We start from the raw sequence: 18,508 nt of genomic DNA, 5'->3' as shown, positions 1-18,508 counted from the left end.
AGCTACTGTTCCTAGAGTCTTCAGTAGCCGAGCTCTAGCATGTAAGACATCCTTCTCCCTTAGTAGTCACAGGAGCTCCTGGGTGCATAGCTCTTGTGAGAGGGCCTCTGAAACTGCATAGGAATCACCATTCATGAAGGAGACAGCACAGGCATTGAGAGACAACCAGTGCAAATTCATTCAGATTCTAATGCTCATTTTATTTATTTATGGCTACACAGAAAAGTCTTAGACTTTAATAGCTTCAGAAAGTTAATTTTATAAAATAGATACTGACTTGCAAAGCTTTGGAAGCAAGCATGTACCCTGGGCTTCCTGATTTCATGACCTTTATCTAAAACTGAGTTAAGTCTCATGAATCCAGTCATGCAAAGTTAAAAGGAATTCAGCCTGGATTTTGAATCTGGAAACCTGTTTTATAGGTTATTATCTGTGGGATCTTGGGGGGAAACCTCTTGTCTTACTATGCTTCAGTATATACTGTGGACTCAATAGATTATGCTTTACATAGGAGATATAGAAAAGACTTTATAGTTTATATAATGTTGATAGTCACCATGGTTGAACATGGGCCAAATTTTGATGTGTGGAGCAGAGGATCACTGTAAATGACTTGGCTTGGAAGGGAAAATTTATGCTGTGTGCCATCTTGCTCTTGTGTCATTGAATCATAAGACTCAAAGCTGTATTAGGCCAGCAGCACAAATATGTAGCCTGTCCTCACTACTTTTCCATGAATAAAACAATTTTTTGGTTTATCATCTTTGTGGGTAGTAAGGAAAGGAGAGTTTATAGAAAGAAGAAATGAAGTCTTATTTTAAGTAAATCAGATCTGTTGTACCCAAGATCTTTGGAATTTAAGCAGGCATTTGTATTCTCTCAAAGAAATGGCAGAGGTCTGAGAATTTGAGAAACATAGGTGGATTTCCTGATCAACACAATACAATGAGATCAAAAAATTGAGATAATGAATTTCACGTGACTTTGTAACTGGTTTTCCAGAATCATTTTCTCAAACTCTAATATTAAAAGATAACTTAATGAGATAAAAAAATACCTAAAAACAATGTATGTTTTAGAGAATATTAAATATTGATATATCTTCAAGTATAAGCCATAGTAAAGGATGAAGTTTACAGTTAAATCAGTTTATCCAGAAGGCAAAGTATATGACCATGAAGTTTAAAAAAATTGAGAGTGCAAATGTGAACACTTCAGACAGAGTAACTGGTCTTCAAGGAAAAACTAATATTTCAAACCAAGTAGTTCCTGAGTAGATTTTATTAAGACTTGTTTATTTTGTCTGAGCATTCTAATAATATAGCCCTTTATGTTGGATTATCAATAAGAGACCACAGTCCACAACCTGAAGCCTTATTTAAATGGCAGATTTTAACATGCAGGTCTGATACAGGGCAAGAAGGCTAGCTGGCCCTATGAGGCTTTTTGTTTGATGGTTGTTTTTGCTTTTAGTTTGGTCATCACCTCACCTAGAGAAAAGAAAAATTTTGATCATAATATAAATTTGAATGTTTTATTTAATTAGTAAAAAACAGATTTAGTCTTTTTTGATTTTGCTTTCCTTCATATCAAATATTGTGGAAGAGTTAAATAAGAGCTACATTCTTAAACTTTTATATCATGTTTAAGTATCATTATATTCAGGACTTTCTTATATCATTAATTGGTCTGAAAGAATCACTGCAAATTCTATAAAGATTTTAAAACTCTGATAATTATAATGTTCACATGGGAAGTTGTTTGCTCTATGAATAACTGCGGTTTTTTTGAGATTGTGCAAATCCATTTTAGGTAAGTATCATTAGACAATATTTGGAACTGACTGAACAATCTTCCTGCCTCATAACCTATTCTGGCTAATTTTCTCCTGGACTCAGCAGAAAATAGAGGACCAGGAGAACCATTATCCAAGCTTTAGGAATAAACTTGTAGTTGTTTACTGGTGGTCCTTTGTTAGAGCCCTTAGAGGAGTTGCTTTTATTTCATGTAGATGACCTGTGGTCTAGCTAGATACCATTTCGAATTCTGGAGGAACAATTGTTTAGTTATATTGAACATTGTTTAATTCTGCCACATGACCAGCGCGTGAGCTTCATAAAAGAAGGTTGGATGCATAAAAAATTGCTAGTGAGTTTTAAAATTAAAGAGACAGACTCTCATTACCTTTATTCCCAGCTCCAAGAGGGCTTCTCCTAGCTCCCGCCTCCAGCCACCTAATGCAGTGGCAAGGTTTACAGAAGAGGCTAGTGAGAGAGGGAGTGCATGCCAGGGAGTGAGCTTTTATTAGGGAACAAAAAATTCAAGGAAAAATCCCATCCAATGAAAATTAAGGGGGGCAGCATCCCAAGGTCAGGGCCAACGATTGGATCTTCAGGTCAGTGGCCAGGCACGCCTCTGCATGGACAAGCCCTTGTACCTGGGACAGGGTAGGGAAGGCTCTGACACCGCTGTGTCTAAGCGCCTCTCACAGCCAGGGAGGCAACTCAAATCATGTGCGAGGATGGCCTCCCACATTTAATTACATGATTTTAGACCAGGAATTCAGATTCTACTGTTTAAAATATCTTAGTATTTGGTTCTCAAACTTGAATTATCATAGGAAGTTCTAATATATGAATTAAGTCATAAATTCAGCTTCAATGCTATTATCATCTTGATATTTAAATTACTGAACATGAAGCTGAAGATTGACTCTGAGTAATTGAGAAACAAAGTTGGTTCAGTTTCTACCCTCATTGTCATGGCCTGTTATATACTGCATTTCAATTTGTAATTTCTGAATGTGCAGAGGACAGCTATTTCTCCCCAGTACAATGAGTAAGAAGCTCTACTCAAACGTACTTTAAGTTGGAAATACTTCAAGTTTGTGTCAATTAGCCAGTTGTGAAAACAGGTGATTTCAATTTATATTTACTTGTCTATTTTTGCCATTTATAGACACAGTGAAAGGGAATAATAAGCACTCGGCCCATGCACTGCTTGCAGCCTCTCTGATGACAAATGGCTGATGGGTGTAAAGCCCATACCTCATTTACATCACAGGCATACTGTACTCTATTTGGAATATTAGTTTCTTGGGTTGATAGTGTTGTTTAACACACACAATGATCAGCACATTTTTAAAGACTGCAATAATCATAGGAATGCAGCAGTGATATGGGAACAATAGGAAATAGCAAGGCATAACGACATACTCATCATTGTTCTGTTCTCATCCTTCCTAACAAGTTTGGTTTCCCTTGGAGTCTAACAAAGGGTTATGAATTTAGTAGAGGAAATGTGGAACTAGGTACAAGAATGATACCATCTATTCCTGAGCTTCATATTCAGAGGGGAAAAAGTATTGACTACATGGGGAACCAACTGCCCTGAAAGCTTTAAGGAAATATGCATGTGCTTATATAATCTTCAAACAAGATTTGAAGCCTTTTACAAAAGTGGCCTCATTTAATCTCAAGTAAGTATGTGGATATCACAAAAAAAAGGAAGAGTCAGATATAGGAAATTAACTAACTTTTCAAAAATATGCAAAATTCAAATTCCTAATAAAATATTTTCAATTTACATGCAATTTACAAAATCTATTCTTAGCATGATAACATCTTCATGGTTTTCACACATTCACTAAAAGATCATAATCTCATAGCAGTTTTTACTCACATTGTTCAAGATTTTAGCAAAAGTTCAGTCCTGATGGTATTTTACAAAGCAGTTAGCATGTTCCTGTTCTATAACTATTCGCAGTATTGCCAAGTAACTCTTACACAAGTTCAATAAATAATTGGAAGCCCAGATGTTTGAAATGGATATAGCAGATACACCGTAGCCATATTTTAAATACAGCTACTTTCCCTTTGTCCTCTCATCCACTTCACAGCATTGCACTCTGCCATTTTCAGTTCTCTTCTAATTAAACCTAGATGTGTGTTCGGCATGTATGTTTTTCCACACGTGCCCCCTTCATATGCACCATGAAGAGACATCCCGTGTCATTGTTGCTGACTTGAGGTATTCCAACAAGAAATTTGACTTGTTCAAACTGAACTGTAGCATTCTTTTTTTCTTTTGAACTATAGCATTCTTGTCCCTTCATTTCACCTACTAATAAGGAAATTACTCAGATTGAGACGTGATTTCCCATTTCACATAGCAAATAACCAGTGTGTGTAAGCTCCCTGCCTGGTCTGACCTTCCTCATTTCTGTGTCCCTTCATTGAGACACTAAAGCAAGCTTTCATTCAGTGTTGCTAAATACAGCAAAAGAAATTAGGTGTTAGGAAAAACCAAGAACATTATTAAATTTGCTTTTGAAATAGAGATGCTATTTAATTTTCAGGAACTAAAAAAAGAAAGTAAAATATAATTTTGCTTACTTCAGCTTTAGTTTAAGAAATTAAAATTTTTGTTAATTATCATCTCCCTATGCAGAGTTTTTGTCGTGTACCTAAAAATTATGCTTTGTAACATACATGTCTTGGATTTTTTCCCTTTGAAATACTTATACTAATTCCTGAAAAGGCTATGACATTATCAGAGAAAAGTTATTTTATTTTAATTTTAATTTTTTAAGAGATAAGAGAGTATTATGGCTATATTCAGGAATTTTTAATTTGTATCTTATTTAGTCTGGTGTACTATGTGACACCAGTTAATTGTATGTTATTTTGTGGTAACTACATGTTAACTCTGTTGGAAGTAATGGTAATTATACTGTAATTGATATCAGATCTCCCACATCTTTAGAAAACCATACAATTAACACATATCACCACAGTTGGACACTATCTTTTGTCCTTTGTAATGTTGCCATATTGAAGTATTATTTTGAATAGAGTTCCTAAATATTTTCTTCTTTTAAACTCATTTAAAATTTTCAATTTCCAAAGGACTTTTAAAAAATTTTTATGAAATGAAAGCATAGTTTCTGAATTTTTAGTTTACTCAATCTTTAAAAAAAAACAAAACACTTCCACAATCAGGCAGGGTTAAGTTTATTTTTTATTGAAAATTCATTTGTGACTTCCTTTGACCTTATTAGTACTTCCTTTTTCCTAGAAAGAAGATAATAAAATATGCAAAATCTTAATTTTAAGGAGTTAATCACTTTTTTTTTCACTGAAGAGAGGCCCTTCTTCTTAGCAGCAATGTTTACACTCATGTTACTTTTCTTACAAATTAAAAAGGGATGTATTCTGTGTGCATACCTCCATAGCGAATACCAAACTAGGGATGTGGAGGCATATTTAAACCAAATTCAGGTTAATACAATTTCCCTCTGGTTTTTCCTCTCCTTCCTTTGTCTTTCTGCTGCTATGTCCCTTCCCTTCAATTGCTTTTGCCTATAGTGGGGACAGAATTTCAGAAGTAAATAAATGCTTTCTGGCAGAGTGTGACTGTGGTTTGGTTGGCTTATTTGACAAATGGATTATTTTTTAGTGATTTCCTTAAGAATATGAATAATCACTCAAGAATTTTTTATGACATGGCAAAGTGATTTTGCTAGTGTGTGCTGCAGTGTAGATCTGAGAGCAAAAAGTCAAGTATCATGGAATCATGAAATTTTAGGACTGGAAGAAACCATGGAGATAAATTAATTCAACTCCCACATTTCATAGATGAGGTAAATGGGGACTAGCATAGTTTGTAAGAGTACAGAGTGACTCAGTGAAAGAAGTAGGACTGGGATCTGGAGGCTGAGGCATGTTCTGGGTCCATTTACTCGTGGCTTCAGGGCTTCAGGTAAGCATCCTAACCTTCCAGGCTCAGGGCTCTGAATGAAGAGGCTTTTACATTTCCTCCTGGCACTGAAGCTTCCTGATTTTTCTTCTTTAAGATATATGTTATTTTTGTAACATATTTCTTTAAATTATAGGAGAATCTCAGGGGATTTATTTATACATTTCATAAATTACAACAAATGCATGGTGGTAATGTTTTACATTTTTCTACCTTTTGTGTTTATGTTTCTGCAAGAAAAAAAAAATCTTTCAAATTATCAGTTTGCCAGATAAAATTGAAATAGTTATATTTTTGGAGAAAATATTCATTCTTTTGGTTTATATAGCTTTGATTTCTTCAACTTGAATTAATTGCACCTGTGTTTCCACAAACAATATTTTTAAAATATGCATCATAAATTAAATAGATATTGGAAATCAAGTTGCCTAGATTCTGAACTAATAGAATTCCCAGGATATCTTTTTTTTTTTTTTTTTTTGACAAAGACATTTACTTAACTGGTCATTAATTTTATTGTGATAACTTTTTTTCATATGGTAAATGTTAGAATAACAAAGTCTTTTTGGTGGTTTACGTGGAGATAAAGTTCTCCATTTTTTAAATCATGTATTCAGTTTTAATAGGTGTTTATATAATTTTACAATGGAACTTCTTGTGAACTTGTTACTGAAGCAAATAGTTAACCAGAGAATATGCAGGAACAAATCTGCATCATGCCTCTCTATACACGAATAAAAAGTTGAAACCACATATAAGTGGGAGTTGGGCTGCCACACAACTGGATTTGCTTAAATCTGAATGCTTTATAACTCTACTTGGGAGTTGCAAACTTATAAATAACCTTGCAATTGGTTAAAACCATATGAATGAGACAGAAGGCATTTGGTTAAAGGGGTTCAGTAAGCACTATAATCCTGATGAAACTAATTTAATTCAGTGATTCCCATGTCTAAAAGTTTCTCATATCTTCAGAGTTAATGCTACTGTATCATTTATCATCTGATGGCCAATGACAAGAGTCTAAGTGTGTGTTATAGGATATGTACAGGATGATCTCGTTGCCAGGGTTGTGGAGACAGAACTTGCTTAGTTTAGTGTACTCTTCAAATCCTAAGGGAAACTTGTCATACATCATTTGAGAATGTTTTTGAAAGTTCCATAAAACATATCCACAAGAAGCTCTGTAGACATTAGTTCATTTCAGTAGGCCTGTGCTGCCTGCTTCTTCACTTGCCAGGCACAGTGCTAGCTGGGGATAGGGAGGGTCATAAGACACTTTCCCTCCCCCAAGGAGCTTAAGATCTAGTGGCATATATCAGTATGTTGAGAGGAAATCTGAGAAGCTTATGCTAGTCTTTATTTTTTCTTTTTCATGCCTCAAGTATAAGTCTTCTGGTTTTGGAAAACTTGCCAAGCCCTTGCAAGTCTTCCTTCCTTCTAAGCAAGAACTTTCTCTTTTGAAGAATCATATATAGGTAGGTAGGTAGATACTTGCATACATACATACACGCCTGCCTATGTACATACATACGTACAAACATAAATACAGACATATAAATTTCAACAGATAGAACCACTACTAGGTCCTAGTGGCAAAAGCTTCCAGAGAATCTACTAGGATGTCATCTCCAAAATTTGCTGCTTTATTATCTGATAATCTTTGGCCAGCAGCAAGAATTTTTTGTGTGGGTTATAGGAGATGTAGCTACCATTTTACTAGTTTGCTGGGGCTATCATAACAAAATACCACAAACTGGGAAACCTAAAGAACAGAAGTTTATTTTAACTTAAAGAACAGAAAGTTATTTTCTTCCAGTTCTGCAAGTTGGAAGTCCAGGATCAAAATGTCAGTAGATTTGGTTTCTCCTGAGGCCTCATTCTTTGGCTTGTATATAGACATCTATTTTCTGTGTCCTGGTATGGTCTTTCCTCAGTGTACACACATCCCTTGGGTTTCTTTTTGTGCCCAAATTTCCTCCTTTTATAAAGTCAGATTGAATTAGTGCCCATCCTAACAGCCTCATTGCAACTGATCACTTCTTCAAAGGCCCTGTCTCCAAATATAGTCACATTCTGAGGTACTAGAGGTTAGGTCTTCAATTTCAGAATTTTTGAAGGACACAATTCAGCCAAAAACAGCTAATTTTGAATAGCTTGTATATCCTCAAACACTTGTGATCCCCACCCCTGTTTGACCAAATGCTTTATTTCTCTGTTGTGCTTCCCTAGGAAAACTCTTATTTCTTATTTCTCAAGAGGAATTAAACTGAAATCAATATTATTTTATTTAAGTTTATTCTGTTGTCCTTTCATAATATATTGGCATTTTTAAATTAAAAAGTGAATTACTAAGCAGTACAAGAGATGTTCAAGGGAAAATGGGGGGCGGGCAGTTGAAATTCTAGGGAAAAAGTCTTAGGGAAAGGCAAAGCACTTACAAATAATTACTTTCATATAATAAAAATAAGGTAGATTTCCTGTCTCTCTACTACACCATCCTTGACCAGGAGATTATTTTATTGTTTCATTTACTTGCATAACTTCTTTATATTTATCTATCTTTCAATCATATTTCACTGCTTTTTATAAAGATCTGAAAATTAACTTCATTGTATCTAAAAGTAAAATGAAAAGAAGGGAGGGAAATAATTTTACCAGGATTATCAGGATTTATTTTCTAGACTGCCTAAATTAATACCTCATGAGAGGCACTTATGATGTGAAGATAATAAGATATGGACATTGCCATTTCAGAACAAATCAAGGAGCCATATAAACAGAAATATAAATAAATAATTGTAATATACTTTTTAATAAGTGTAATATGATGCTGGGACAAAAGAAGGGAGTGAGAGGTCCTACCTGGGACTGGTGAAAGGAAGTCAACAAAGGATTTTGTTGAGAAAAAAATGCTTTAATGGAGCTTAAAAAGGACTAGTTGTGATGAATCAGAAAGGGCAAAGCATTCTAGGAGGAAAGAATTGTAAATGGAATTACACAGAGCTGTGGAATATCACATTCAGGAAACTTCAAGAAGTTCCATTTTATCAGAATAGGGAATATAAACTGGAATGAGTAAAACATGAAGCTGGTAAAAGAGGAGCAGGAACCAGATCATCAAAGGTCATACAAGCTATCCGTACAAGCTTGTTTCTTACCATGGGTGGGGAACTTTTGAGAACTAAAAAGTAGACAATAACAAGATCCAGCTACTACATGGTTAGTAGGGTTGAGATCTGAATTTAGTTGTGAGATCCTTAGCAGCCAAGACTAAAGGGATGCATCTTTGATTATATAGTTCCATTTTGGCAGGAAAATGGATATTGGCCTTTGGATCAGGACACTATCTTCATTAGTGTTTAGCTTTGAAACATTTAGTAAATACTAAATAGTATATTTAGCAGAAGTGGATATTTTAGGAATTGCTTTATTTTTTGCAAGGCACTCACACATGCAATCTCTCATTTAATCATTAACAACCCTGTAGCATGAGCATTTTCTATCCCATTTTATGAATGAGGGAATGGGCTCAGAGAGATCACATGGTAAGTAAGTTGTAGGGTTATGATTCTCAATTCACCTCAGCACAAATACCTACCCAAATTTTGTTTAAATGACTTAAATAAAAATATAGAAACTTTTTTGAGCCTCACATTTTTTCCTTATAAAATTAATAGCAAGAAGAGTAGTATTTTCCTTGAAGCATTGGTGTGAGGTAAAAATACTCGTTGGAAAGACCTTTGTATCGGCAGCTGATCTGTAAGTGGCACCCTAGCCAACCACTAGTTGAAAGGTGCATTTGTGCTCTGTGGGCAAAACACTGTTGGAAAATTCAGCCCTTAGCTACATCATGAGTCCTAGCACAATTTTAGTGTTAAGGATGTATTAAGAGCCAGACAAATTAATAGTTTGGGCTGACAAAATGTTATTTAACAATGAGATTCAATAATGAACTTCATTTCTCCCAGCCAGAGTCTTTATTATCATGATTACTGACTCTGAAACCATCAAAATGTCACTATGAAAGTAAATTCCAATGCCTCTAAAATACCTTCCTCCAAAAAGAATCACCTTTTAAAAAGCAGATGTGGTTGCTTTCCAACATAAAGCCTACAGTTTTTGATCGTTCATTAAATTATTAAGTGTAAAATAAAGAATATAAAATAAAGAATGATAAAGTGACAGTTTGTTGAGGCAATAAAAAGGAAACCAAACATGTGGTTAAATAACATCTCATGAGAATCACATCATGGCAAAATATGTCCAGAGCAAGGAATTAGAGCATGTCATTCAGAGTAAAAGACAGAGTATTGGTCAAATCATGTGTCATTGTCCTGCTTTCAAAACAATACAAACCAAACCAAACAAAACTTTTTATTTGGAAATGCATACTGTTTTATAAACAGTATTAAATTCAGTATTAATCTACCATGCTTTATGGTAGGTGATGTCTCTTTAACTAGTGTTTCTCAAAGACTTAAGCAAAGATGCAAGTATTTACCTGCAGAAATTCCAAGTTAGGATTCACATTAAGTCATATAATCAAATGCATTTTTCTATTGCAGTCTTTTAAAGTTATTTCTCTCTCTTATAAAATATTTAAGGTGTTTCTCTAGATTTCCTTTTTCTGATTATTATTGCTTAGATATATGACCAATACAGTGTGGAGTGTTGAGTCTAAACATGTCTTTTATAACCATTAAAAATTACAAAATTAGTAGTTTTTGATCCTTTTGGGATCTCTCTTATACAGTGTATTTTTGATTTTTGTAGATAAATAAATTATGTGGCCTTATATAAACTTGCAAGTATTTATTGACACTAATACTAAACACTGTGTAAGATATATATATATATATATATATATATATATATATATATATATATATATATATATATATATATAGATATAGATAGATATAGATATAGATAGATAGATAGATATAGATATAGATATGGTCTAAGATATAGTCCCTGGCTTGTAAAATCTTTTGGTATTGCTGGGGTAGACTTGGCAGTGTACATGAGCCAATTTGTTAACATAGTATCTTAAATTAATCTCTAATTTGTTAACATAGTATCTTAAAAGCTGGGGGGTGGCTGAAATGTAGTAGCAAATAAGAAGCTCTGAAAAGTTCTGAATTAGAGACATGAAGTAGAGGAGTATAAGGAAGGTGTGTGAGGAGATCAACTGGGGAGGACAGTGCAGGCAGATTAGAGGAAAATGCAGCCATGAGTTTGGTATGTGGACTGGAAGGCATCTGCTCAGGTAGTTAGAGATGGCAGAAAGGCATCAAGGGGAGGGACCACAGCAAGAGCTCTGTAGAAGGAAAATCAGCAACCCTGGATGATTGACTAGACAGAGAAGGACAAGGAAAGTAGTGAGGCAATTGTGCTGGCCAGTTGGCGTTGACATAAACACAGGACAGGAAGGAAACTGGGTAAGGGGAATGCTGCTTTTGCAGGGAAGTCTTTCCTTTTAATTTAGGAAAGCATTTTCTTGGGTCAGAGATCCACTAAAATATACAAGTAGAAATCAGATGTCCAGAAAGATTGAAGTTTGGAGCTGGTATGAAAATAATAAGACTTCATTCAGCAAGCACTCAATAACTTAGATAGAGTTGAAACTTTGAGGATAGACACTATCTGAAAACACTATCTGTGGTGGCCTTACAGAATTTCTATTCATGATACACGTATTTTTTATTTCTCAAAAATTCTGCTTCAGGAGTACACAAAAAACGTGATGGGATTTCAGTATTAATCTTTCCTACAAAATTCCTTATTACAAATTTGAAAGTTTTGGGAAAGTCTTTAATATTTAAATGTGTATTTAGGTATGTAACAATAAAATATTGTTTACTTAAAAAGAATCATACTAAATTCTCCATGTTAGAAGATAGGTACTACTAAATCCATGATTATATGAGTATAGAATTTTGTTTTTACTGTCTTCTATCTGTATAAATAGAATATCTGGCAATTAGTTAATAACATACATTTAAGTTTATTTAAGAGAGGCAATGTAGAGAGCATCCTAATTATAATGTATTTTACATATGAAAATAATACAAGATGATTATTTTTTACTAATTTTAACAACAATATAGGTAATGACCCCCTAATCATTTGTTGTGTGGCTGCTATGAATGACCCCATATTCAGAAATTCCTTAGAAATAAGCTTTTGAATAAAGATTGGTTGGTACAGTGCTTCTCATTTGGGCCATTGGCATAAAATATATCCCATCATTGTCTAGATATGTGTACTTAAATGAAATATATTTGCAAAGCAACAAAAAAAAGCTTCTCTCAGCATGTGCCATTTTCCCCTTTCAAATTATATAAAACTGTTTACAGAATTTGTGGCAGGGTGTAGGCTGGTCAGTTTTGGTAAATCCAGAGTAAAGGTGCCCAGCACATTATTATGTTGGTGTGTTGTTTTTTAGGCGATGGCCGCAATCAGTCATCTTGCATATGGTTTGAAAAAGACTTGTCTCGCTGGCAAGCAAACTGTTATTTAAGTACACAATCCACTCTACTACTGAAACAGTTTTGCCAAACTTATCCAAGTATTCTCACATGCTTAAAGATGGTATAAATATCATTTATTGCTAGCAGTTTTCTTCAGACTATATGGAATGTCTTCCTGCTGCCTGATCTAAGTGTCCCAGTTTACATTATGGCCTTTACTGCCTCTGTTTGATGGAGTGATCAGTAAAAATTTAATGACACTATAAAATAATAAAAATGTCATTAATTTACCACGGATCTTGGATGCAGTGGTTGTAAAGTTACATTAATAAACAGAATATTTTTTACAACAAAAAGCATTGTTACGTGGGAACATATAAATAACACACATAAATTTAAGAGCAATTTTACTGTTAGCACACACATTATTATGGAATAGCCAATAAGTGTATAAAACATAGTATATAAAATTTTATTAAAATATACTGTGCACATCAAAAATTCAGCTTTTATCTAAGTGCAAAGAAAAGCCATTATTGTGTGCTTACTGTTTCATTGCTGTTCTTTCCCTGGATCACAATTTTACATTTGTTGCAAGTAAGAGGAAGTAGATTTTTTTTCTCCCTAGATGAAAACAAACCTCAGGTCTTTTAGTTACCCCAAATCCATTCTCTCTCTCCACTGATGCAAAGACGTAATTGATCAATCTCGCCATGGTAGGGAGGGAAAAGTTGCTAATTTAATGCAAAGTTAAAAATAATGCCTGAGGAGTTGAATGGTTTGTTCAGTGACTCTGGAAATAAGGGATAATAATGCAGCAGTCTATCTGTCATCAGTGAAGCTGCCCCGTCATTGACTCTGATAATATGTGAAGATGATGGATGCTACCATCTTGTGGCTTGTAACATTTAACATTCATCAGCTCTCACTAAAGGGGGCTTTATCATTTAAATATCTTTATTTAATATGCAACATCTACCTCATACATCATAATTTCAAAGCACTTAGAGAGCCAACAGTCCAACAACACAGCAGAGCTGACTTTAATTTTTTCAATAACTTTTATGTTGACTGCATGTTTGTGACTGACAATGCATAAGTAAGTGTCTTATCACATTGCTGCATGTAAAATGTACATTTCACTGTCAACATAAAGATGGGGAAGTGGGGTATCAGGATTAAATTAGCATTGAGGTATTTTTCTTATGTTTCCAAAATATCCTACTTGGGAGCTATGTACCTTGTGAGGTCTGGTTCAAGTGTGTGGCAGAAATTTGGACTTAAGAACTTGCCACCCACTGTCTATATTTGTTCCATGTAGGGGCGTACCCATTGGCATGTAATGGTCAGAAGTTTAAACTTCTTGGAACTAAAGTATCTCTCTGTTCATGTTCACATCCTGTATTTACTAGGCTCGTGTTCAACCTCATTGGTAAAATTTTGTGTAGCTCAGCTGCCCAGACCTAACTTGTAGACATCAGGCCCTCTTATCTTATGGTTATGTGGCTGGAAAATAAATATTCTGAGCTATTCTTTGAAGAAAAGAAGAAAATCTTCTGGGAGACGAGGTGGGAATTTATATGAAAGGGCATGGCTTTGCAGAGTCCTGCTTTAATCTCAAACACAGTGCTTAATATTATCAAATTTAAAATGCAACCCAGTGCCCCAAACAATTTTTATCATTGATTTATTTTCTGCCTATTTAACGAGTTTTTCATGGAATATTCTTCTTTGTCTTCTATGCTGTCAAAATATTGATATTTTATAGGGAAAGTATCTTTGCAAAAGAATTTTTTTCAATGAAGTCAGAAAAATGTATGACTTCAAAGACACTGTGAATGTGTTGTTGAATGTTCTGAATGTTTTTTGTTATGATTAAAAACAAGCTGATACTACTGAATTGTGAGTGCACTTCATTTTTATAAAAGAAAAGATATTATCATCATGTAAGCTTTGTTGTCTTAGGATTTTACAAACCATGGCATGTAATTTTCCCTCTTCTCCTTCCTTGTCAAAATATTGATATTCTTTCAGGAACTTTATTTATTTTATTTTTTTTACTGAGAATATTTTCTGGTAAAATCAAAGAGAATGAATGACTAGAAATATACTTGAAATATGCATATTGATAGGTAGCACGGTCTGTTGATTTTCAGAGAAAGTTGTTTTTCCCCCCATAAAAATACAGTTAAAGGTTGTTCTTCCAAGAAGATTGCAGGTGTCACATCAAAACTCCTTTTGCATTTAACATAGGGAAAGCATTCACATGCAAATATCTCAAATGCGAAACAATGTGATAAAACAAAGGTTGAATATTTTGCTTTCCCTGATACTACTCATCTTCACTTTAATTCTTTTTCTTTACATCATGACAACTGGAAGTGCTACTCAAAAATAGGAATTGGCTGATTAAAAGCAGCTGTCCTTCCCCTGACAATGTGTGAAACTCCCACATGGCTTGTGGTTGCTTTCTGTTGTGTCCTGCATCTGGGTTAATTTGTTCTTGGGCAACAGTGTTTTCACATAAGAAGATATTAGGGAACTGTACTTGATTTGGTTTTTATTTTCCTTCTGTCTTTTTTAAAAAGTGTCCTATTTTCAGAGGTTTCCCCACATACTGCTATTAAAACAAGTTACCATTACTCAGTTCAACAAATTCATGATTATAATTTTTGTTGCAAATCTTTCATGGAAATGGTGCTAGATTAAGGCAAGGTTTATGCTGTGTTTTCCTCCAACACGGATTTCAACAAATTCCATGATGAAGGGGAACTGGAAGACTTCCTGCACAATTTGACTGATGGGAATTAATTATAGAAATATAATGATATTCAAAAATAATCATATTAGAAAGCACAAATGTAGTGAGACTGTACAAATGAGGCACAGCCTCTATCAAGTAATTGTATGTTTGCTCTTTAAGAATATTTCCAAGTTTCTAAACATCTTAGAGAAGAGAACACTCAGAGTGTTTCCATCTAATGCCGAACATGCTCAGTACAGAACTAGGTCATTGAACAATAGACTGAACAGCAATCAGCACTCTACTGCTGCATAATGCATTAAGTATAACATGCAGAAACCATTCCCGGAGCTGGAAGCTGCTATTTCATGTCTGTAAATTCAAGCTGACATGACATTTAATATTGTTTCATAGTAATGAACAACAAGGTTTCATTCATTCATAAGCATAACACAAAGCCAAGTTTGAGTCTGGAGAGTAGAAAGGAGGCGAGAGGGGGGACACGTGCTGGGTTTCTGCAGACAAGAACACCATATTAATGATGGTCAATGAGCCCTCTGCCACTGATCCAGAGAGCTGTAGAGTTCTGTTCGCTGTGATGCTTTGTCAGACTCTTGATCCTAGAAAACGGGTGAACATGCAAAGCTCCTCTGGCCTAAAGGGGCAGGGTATTTAACTTACCTGGCTTCCTGACTGGCTGGGTGTGACATCTTTTCAGTTCCCAGGAAGTCACAGGTGAAACTCATAGGCAAAACAATAGTCTCAATGCCATCATCTAGTCTACCTGCTTTGAGAGATTGATTTTTGAAATCTAGTGCATAAAATTCTAATTTGTATTTCCCCAGGAACACCAATGCAAAGTATGATCTATAAGTGGGAAAATTCCTCTCCCATTAAATGTAGCAGTGTATTTTAATAGGAACTGCTCTTTCAAGTTTTTGAACACGTATCTCAACTGTCTCGATTACATTCCTTTTAGATTACGGGAACAAATCCAATACAGAAGAGATGTGCAGAGCAGCTCTGGCAGGTTCCCATTTCAGGTTTACTTTCCTTAAAGCTATTATGGTTTAGATGCTGTCACTGCTCTCAGTGCCACATCAGGCATTACAAGAAGGTTCCTAAAAGATTTTTCAGAACTCAAATGGATCAGAAACCATGTTTGCAAATCCAAGTTCTACCTATTTCGAAAGATAGAAACTGGAAGGAAAAAAGTGGCTGCTTTGGAAGCTAGAATAAGCCTCTGATTATTCTTTCCTCTAGGAAAGAACGCGCTTTGAGAATTTGGGGCCCCAGTTAACAGGAAAATCAAATGAAGATGGAAAGCTGGGCCCAGGTGTCATCGACCTTACTCGGCCAGAAGATGCAGAGGGTGAGTATCTTTTCTGTAGCTCTTTTCTGTGACTCTGTGTGTTTCTGAAGGTGTCTGAGGAGGATGTAAGATTTTCATGGCCTTTCTTGGGAGTCACCAGCTAGATTTGTGGCAAAGAGAAGAAATGTTGGTCTTCAGTATACATGATAGTTGAGGACTTTGAGAAGCTGCTAGATCCTATATTACTGAATATATAGCAATCAAAGTACTCCCAGATGCCATTTTACCATTTTAAAATAAAAAGACCCTCTACATTCTAATGAACAACAGCCTTCTGTGTTTCATCCACCTCAGTGCATTCTTGTTAAGGGGGTGGGGGAGAAAAAGAAGAAACAAAGGAGGAGTTGTATTTCTCTTAATTCCAAATCAAGTAATTCCTAGTGCAGTCAAACCATTTGGGGGGACTAAACATTGGTTTGTAGCAAATTTGGCACAGACTTTTCAGTTGTTTAGGAATGGCCCAGCCTGTACCATTCACTAACCATCACTGAAGGCACTAACCATCACTGAAGTCTGCTGAAAGTATGGGTGGAAAGAGCCACCTTCTGAGAATGTTTACCTACAGCACCATCGATGCCTGTCCGCCTTTCTTCCTTTTTTGTTTGTTTGTCTTAAATGCACAAGCAGCACATCAGCAGAAATTGCTCCCTGGAGGCCGGGTACAATTTATAGGTTAGGTCAGCACTTCGGTAGTAATGTTGCCTGGTTATTTACTGTGTCATCACAGAGTTGGGACTGGTTTTCCCGTTAGCTGTTTCTTTGGCAGAATCTGTCCCACCAGTCAAGGAAGATTAATTTGTTCTCTTCAGAGTAACGCGATACTTCACCCATCTTGGGTCCCTGCTAAAATCCTTTTTTAGCTTGAGGGGAAGAATCTTACTAGTGTCCCTTTTACTGGCAGGATTTCTTCCAGGACCCTAATCCCTTGAAAATACATGAAGACATTTCACAGCAGCATCTGAACCAGGCCTTCCCAGGCAGTTTAGAAATCCCTGGCACAAGCACTAAGAGACATTAGGAAGCACTTCAGAGAGTTTCCAGAAGGCAGGTTTTTCATACCAGTAGAAGAGGCTAATGTTTGATGATAGTCCTGAGGGCAAGGTGTTAAAATAAATTCTAATTGGAGTGTGTGTGCTGCAGGGAGGGTGTGGGGAACAAAAAGAAAGGAAAAGAAAGGAAGGGAGAGAAAGAGGAAGAGGAAGATGAGTAGGAATTGGGGTAAGGACTCAAAACTAGAGCTATACTTGTCCTCCTTGAAGAGTATGTTTCAAGAGTACATGATGTTTTCATGGTCCTTCAGAAGTGCAGGTGTTTTATAGGTGAGGGTTGAGCTTCCTCTGTGTAGGGAGTCATGGAGTCTAAATGATGGGACTTGCATAGTTAACCAACTGACTGCATCACAGACATGGTAGCTGGCCTGAAAGTATTCAAAGAAGTGTTTCACGCCTGTCTCATTTTAATCTTGTTGGAAGATCATACTGTGGAGCATTTAAATATTTGTGCATATATATGAAATAAATATTTTTATCACCTTGGAGTACTTAGTCTAGCTACAGGCTAGGAGTTATAGAGTTCTACTACCTTACCCTTGCTTTAATGAACTTAATCTACCATTCACCCTTTTTCAATTGGTTTCCTAATTAGTTGTATACTGGCTAAAAATATAGTCAGTTGCCTTTCTGTAATGTTGATAATCAAGTTGATATTTTGTGCTTGGCAAATTAATAATCATGGAGTTATTAACCATTATAAGAGAAAAAAATTAAAACTGAACTGTAGAGAAACATATTTTGTAAAAATATCAGTGGAAATTCCATTCAACACCCAGATTGTCTAGATCCAAACCGATTTTTCTAATTACTTTTTTTAAGCAAACATTTATCAAGCACTCGCATGCCAGAGAATGTTTTTAAATACACACTTTCTCATTTAATTTTTGTACACTCCACAAAAAAGGCATTATTATTTTTTCCATTTTATAGATGAGAACATTGAGGCTGAGAATAATTAAGTAACTTGATGTAGTCATATAGCTAGTAAGGATAAACCTGAGATCTGATGCCAGGCTCAAATTTCAGCCTGCCATTATGTGTACTATGTGTACTGATAAATATGCCAGTGCTTCGTTTTTCTGAACAAACTCCTTGTGACCTTCCTCAG

The 18,508-nt window shown here is 35.3% G+C and overlaps 1 protein-coding gene across 11 annotated transcripts in view; it reads left to right on the top strand.

Moving 5' to 3' along the window:
* LOC107158126 (SRY-box transcription factor 6) overlaps positions 1–18,508 on the top strand; it is a 290,105-nt gene that overhangs the window by 228,780 nt on the left and 42,817 nt on the right. For all 11 annotated transcript variants that reach the window (XM_048788408.1, XM_048788410.1, XM_048788414.1 and 8 more), the window contains one exon: positions 16,240–16,348. In XM_048788408.1, coding sequence (XP_048644365.1) covers positions 16,240–16,348 — 109 coding nt within the window. The remainder of the gene's footprint in view (positions 1–16,239; positions 16,349–18,508) is intronic.

The sequence above is a fragment of the Marmota marmota genome, unplaced genomic scaffold (assembly GCF_001458135.2).
Source record: "Marmota marmota marmota unplaced genomic scaffold, marMar, whole genome shotgun sequence".
Taxonomy (NCBI): domain Eukaryota; kingdom Metazoa; phylum Chordata; class Mammalia; order Rodentia; family Sciuridae; genus Marmota; species Marmota marmota.
The sequence above is the reverse complement of the archived record's forward strand: the minus strand, read 5'-3'. Positions and strand labels throughout refer to the sequence as shown.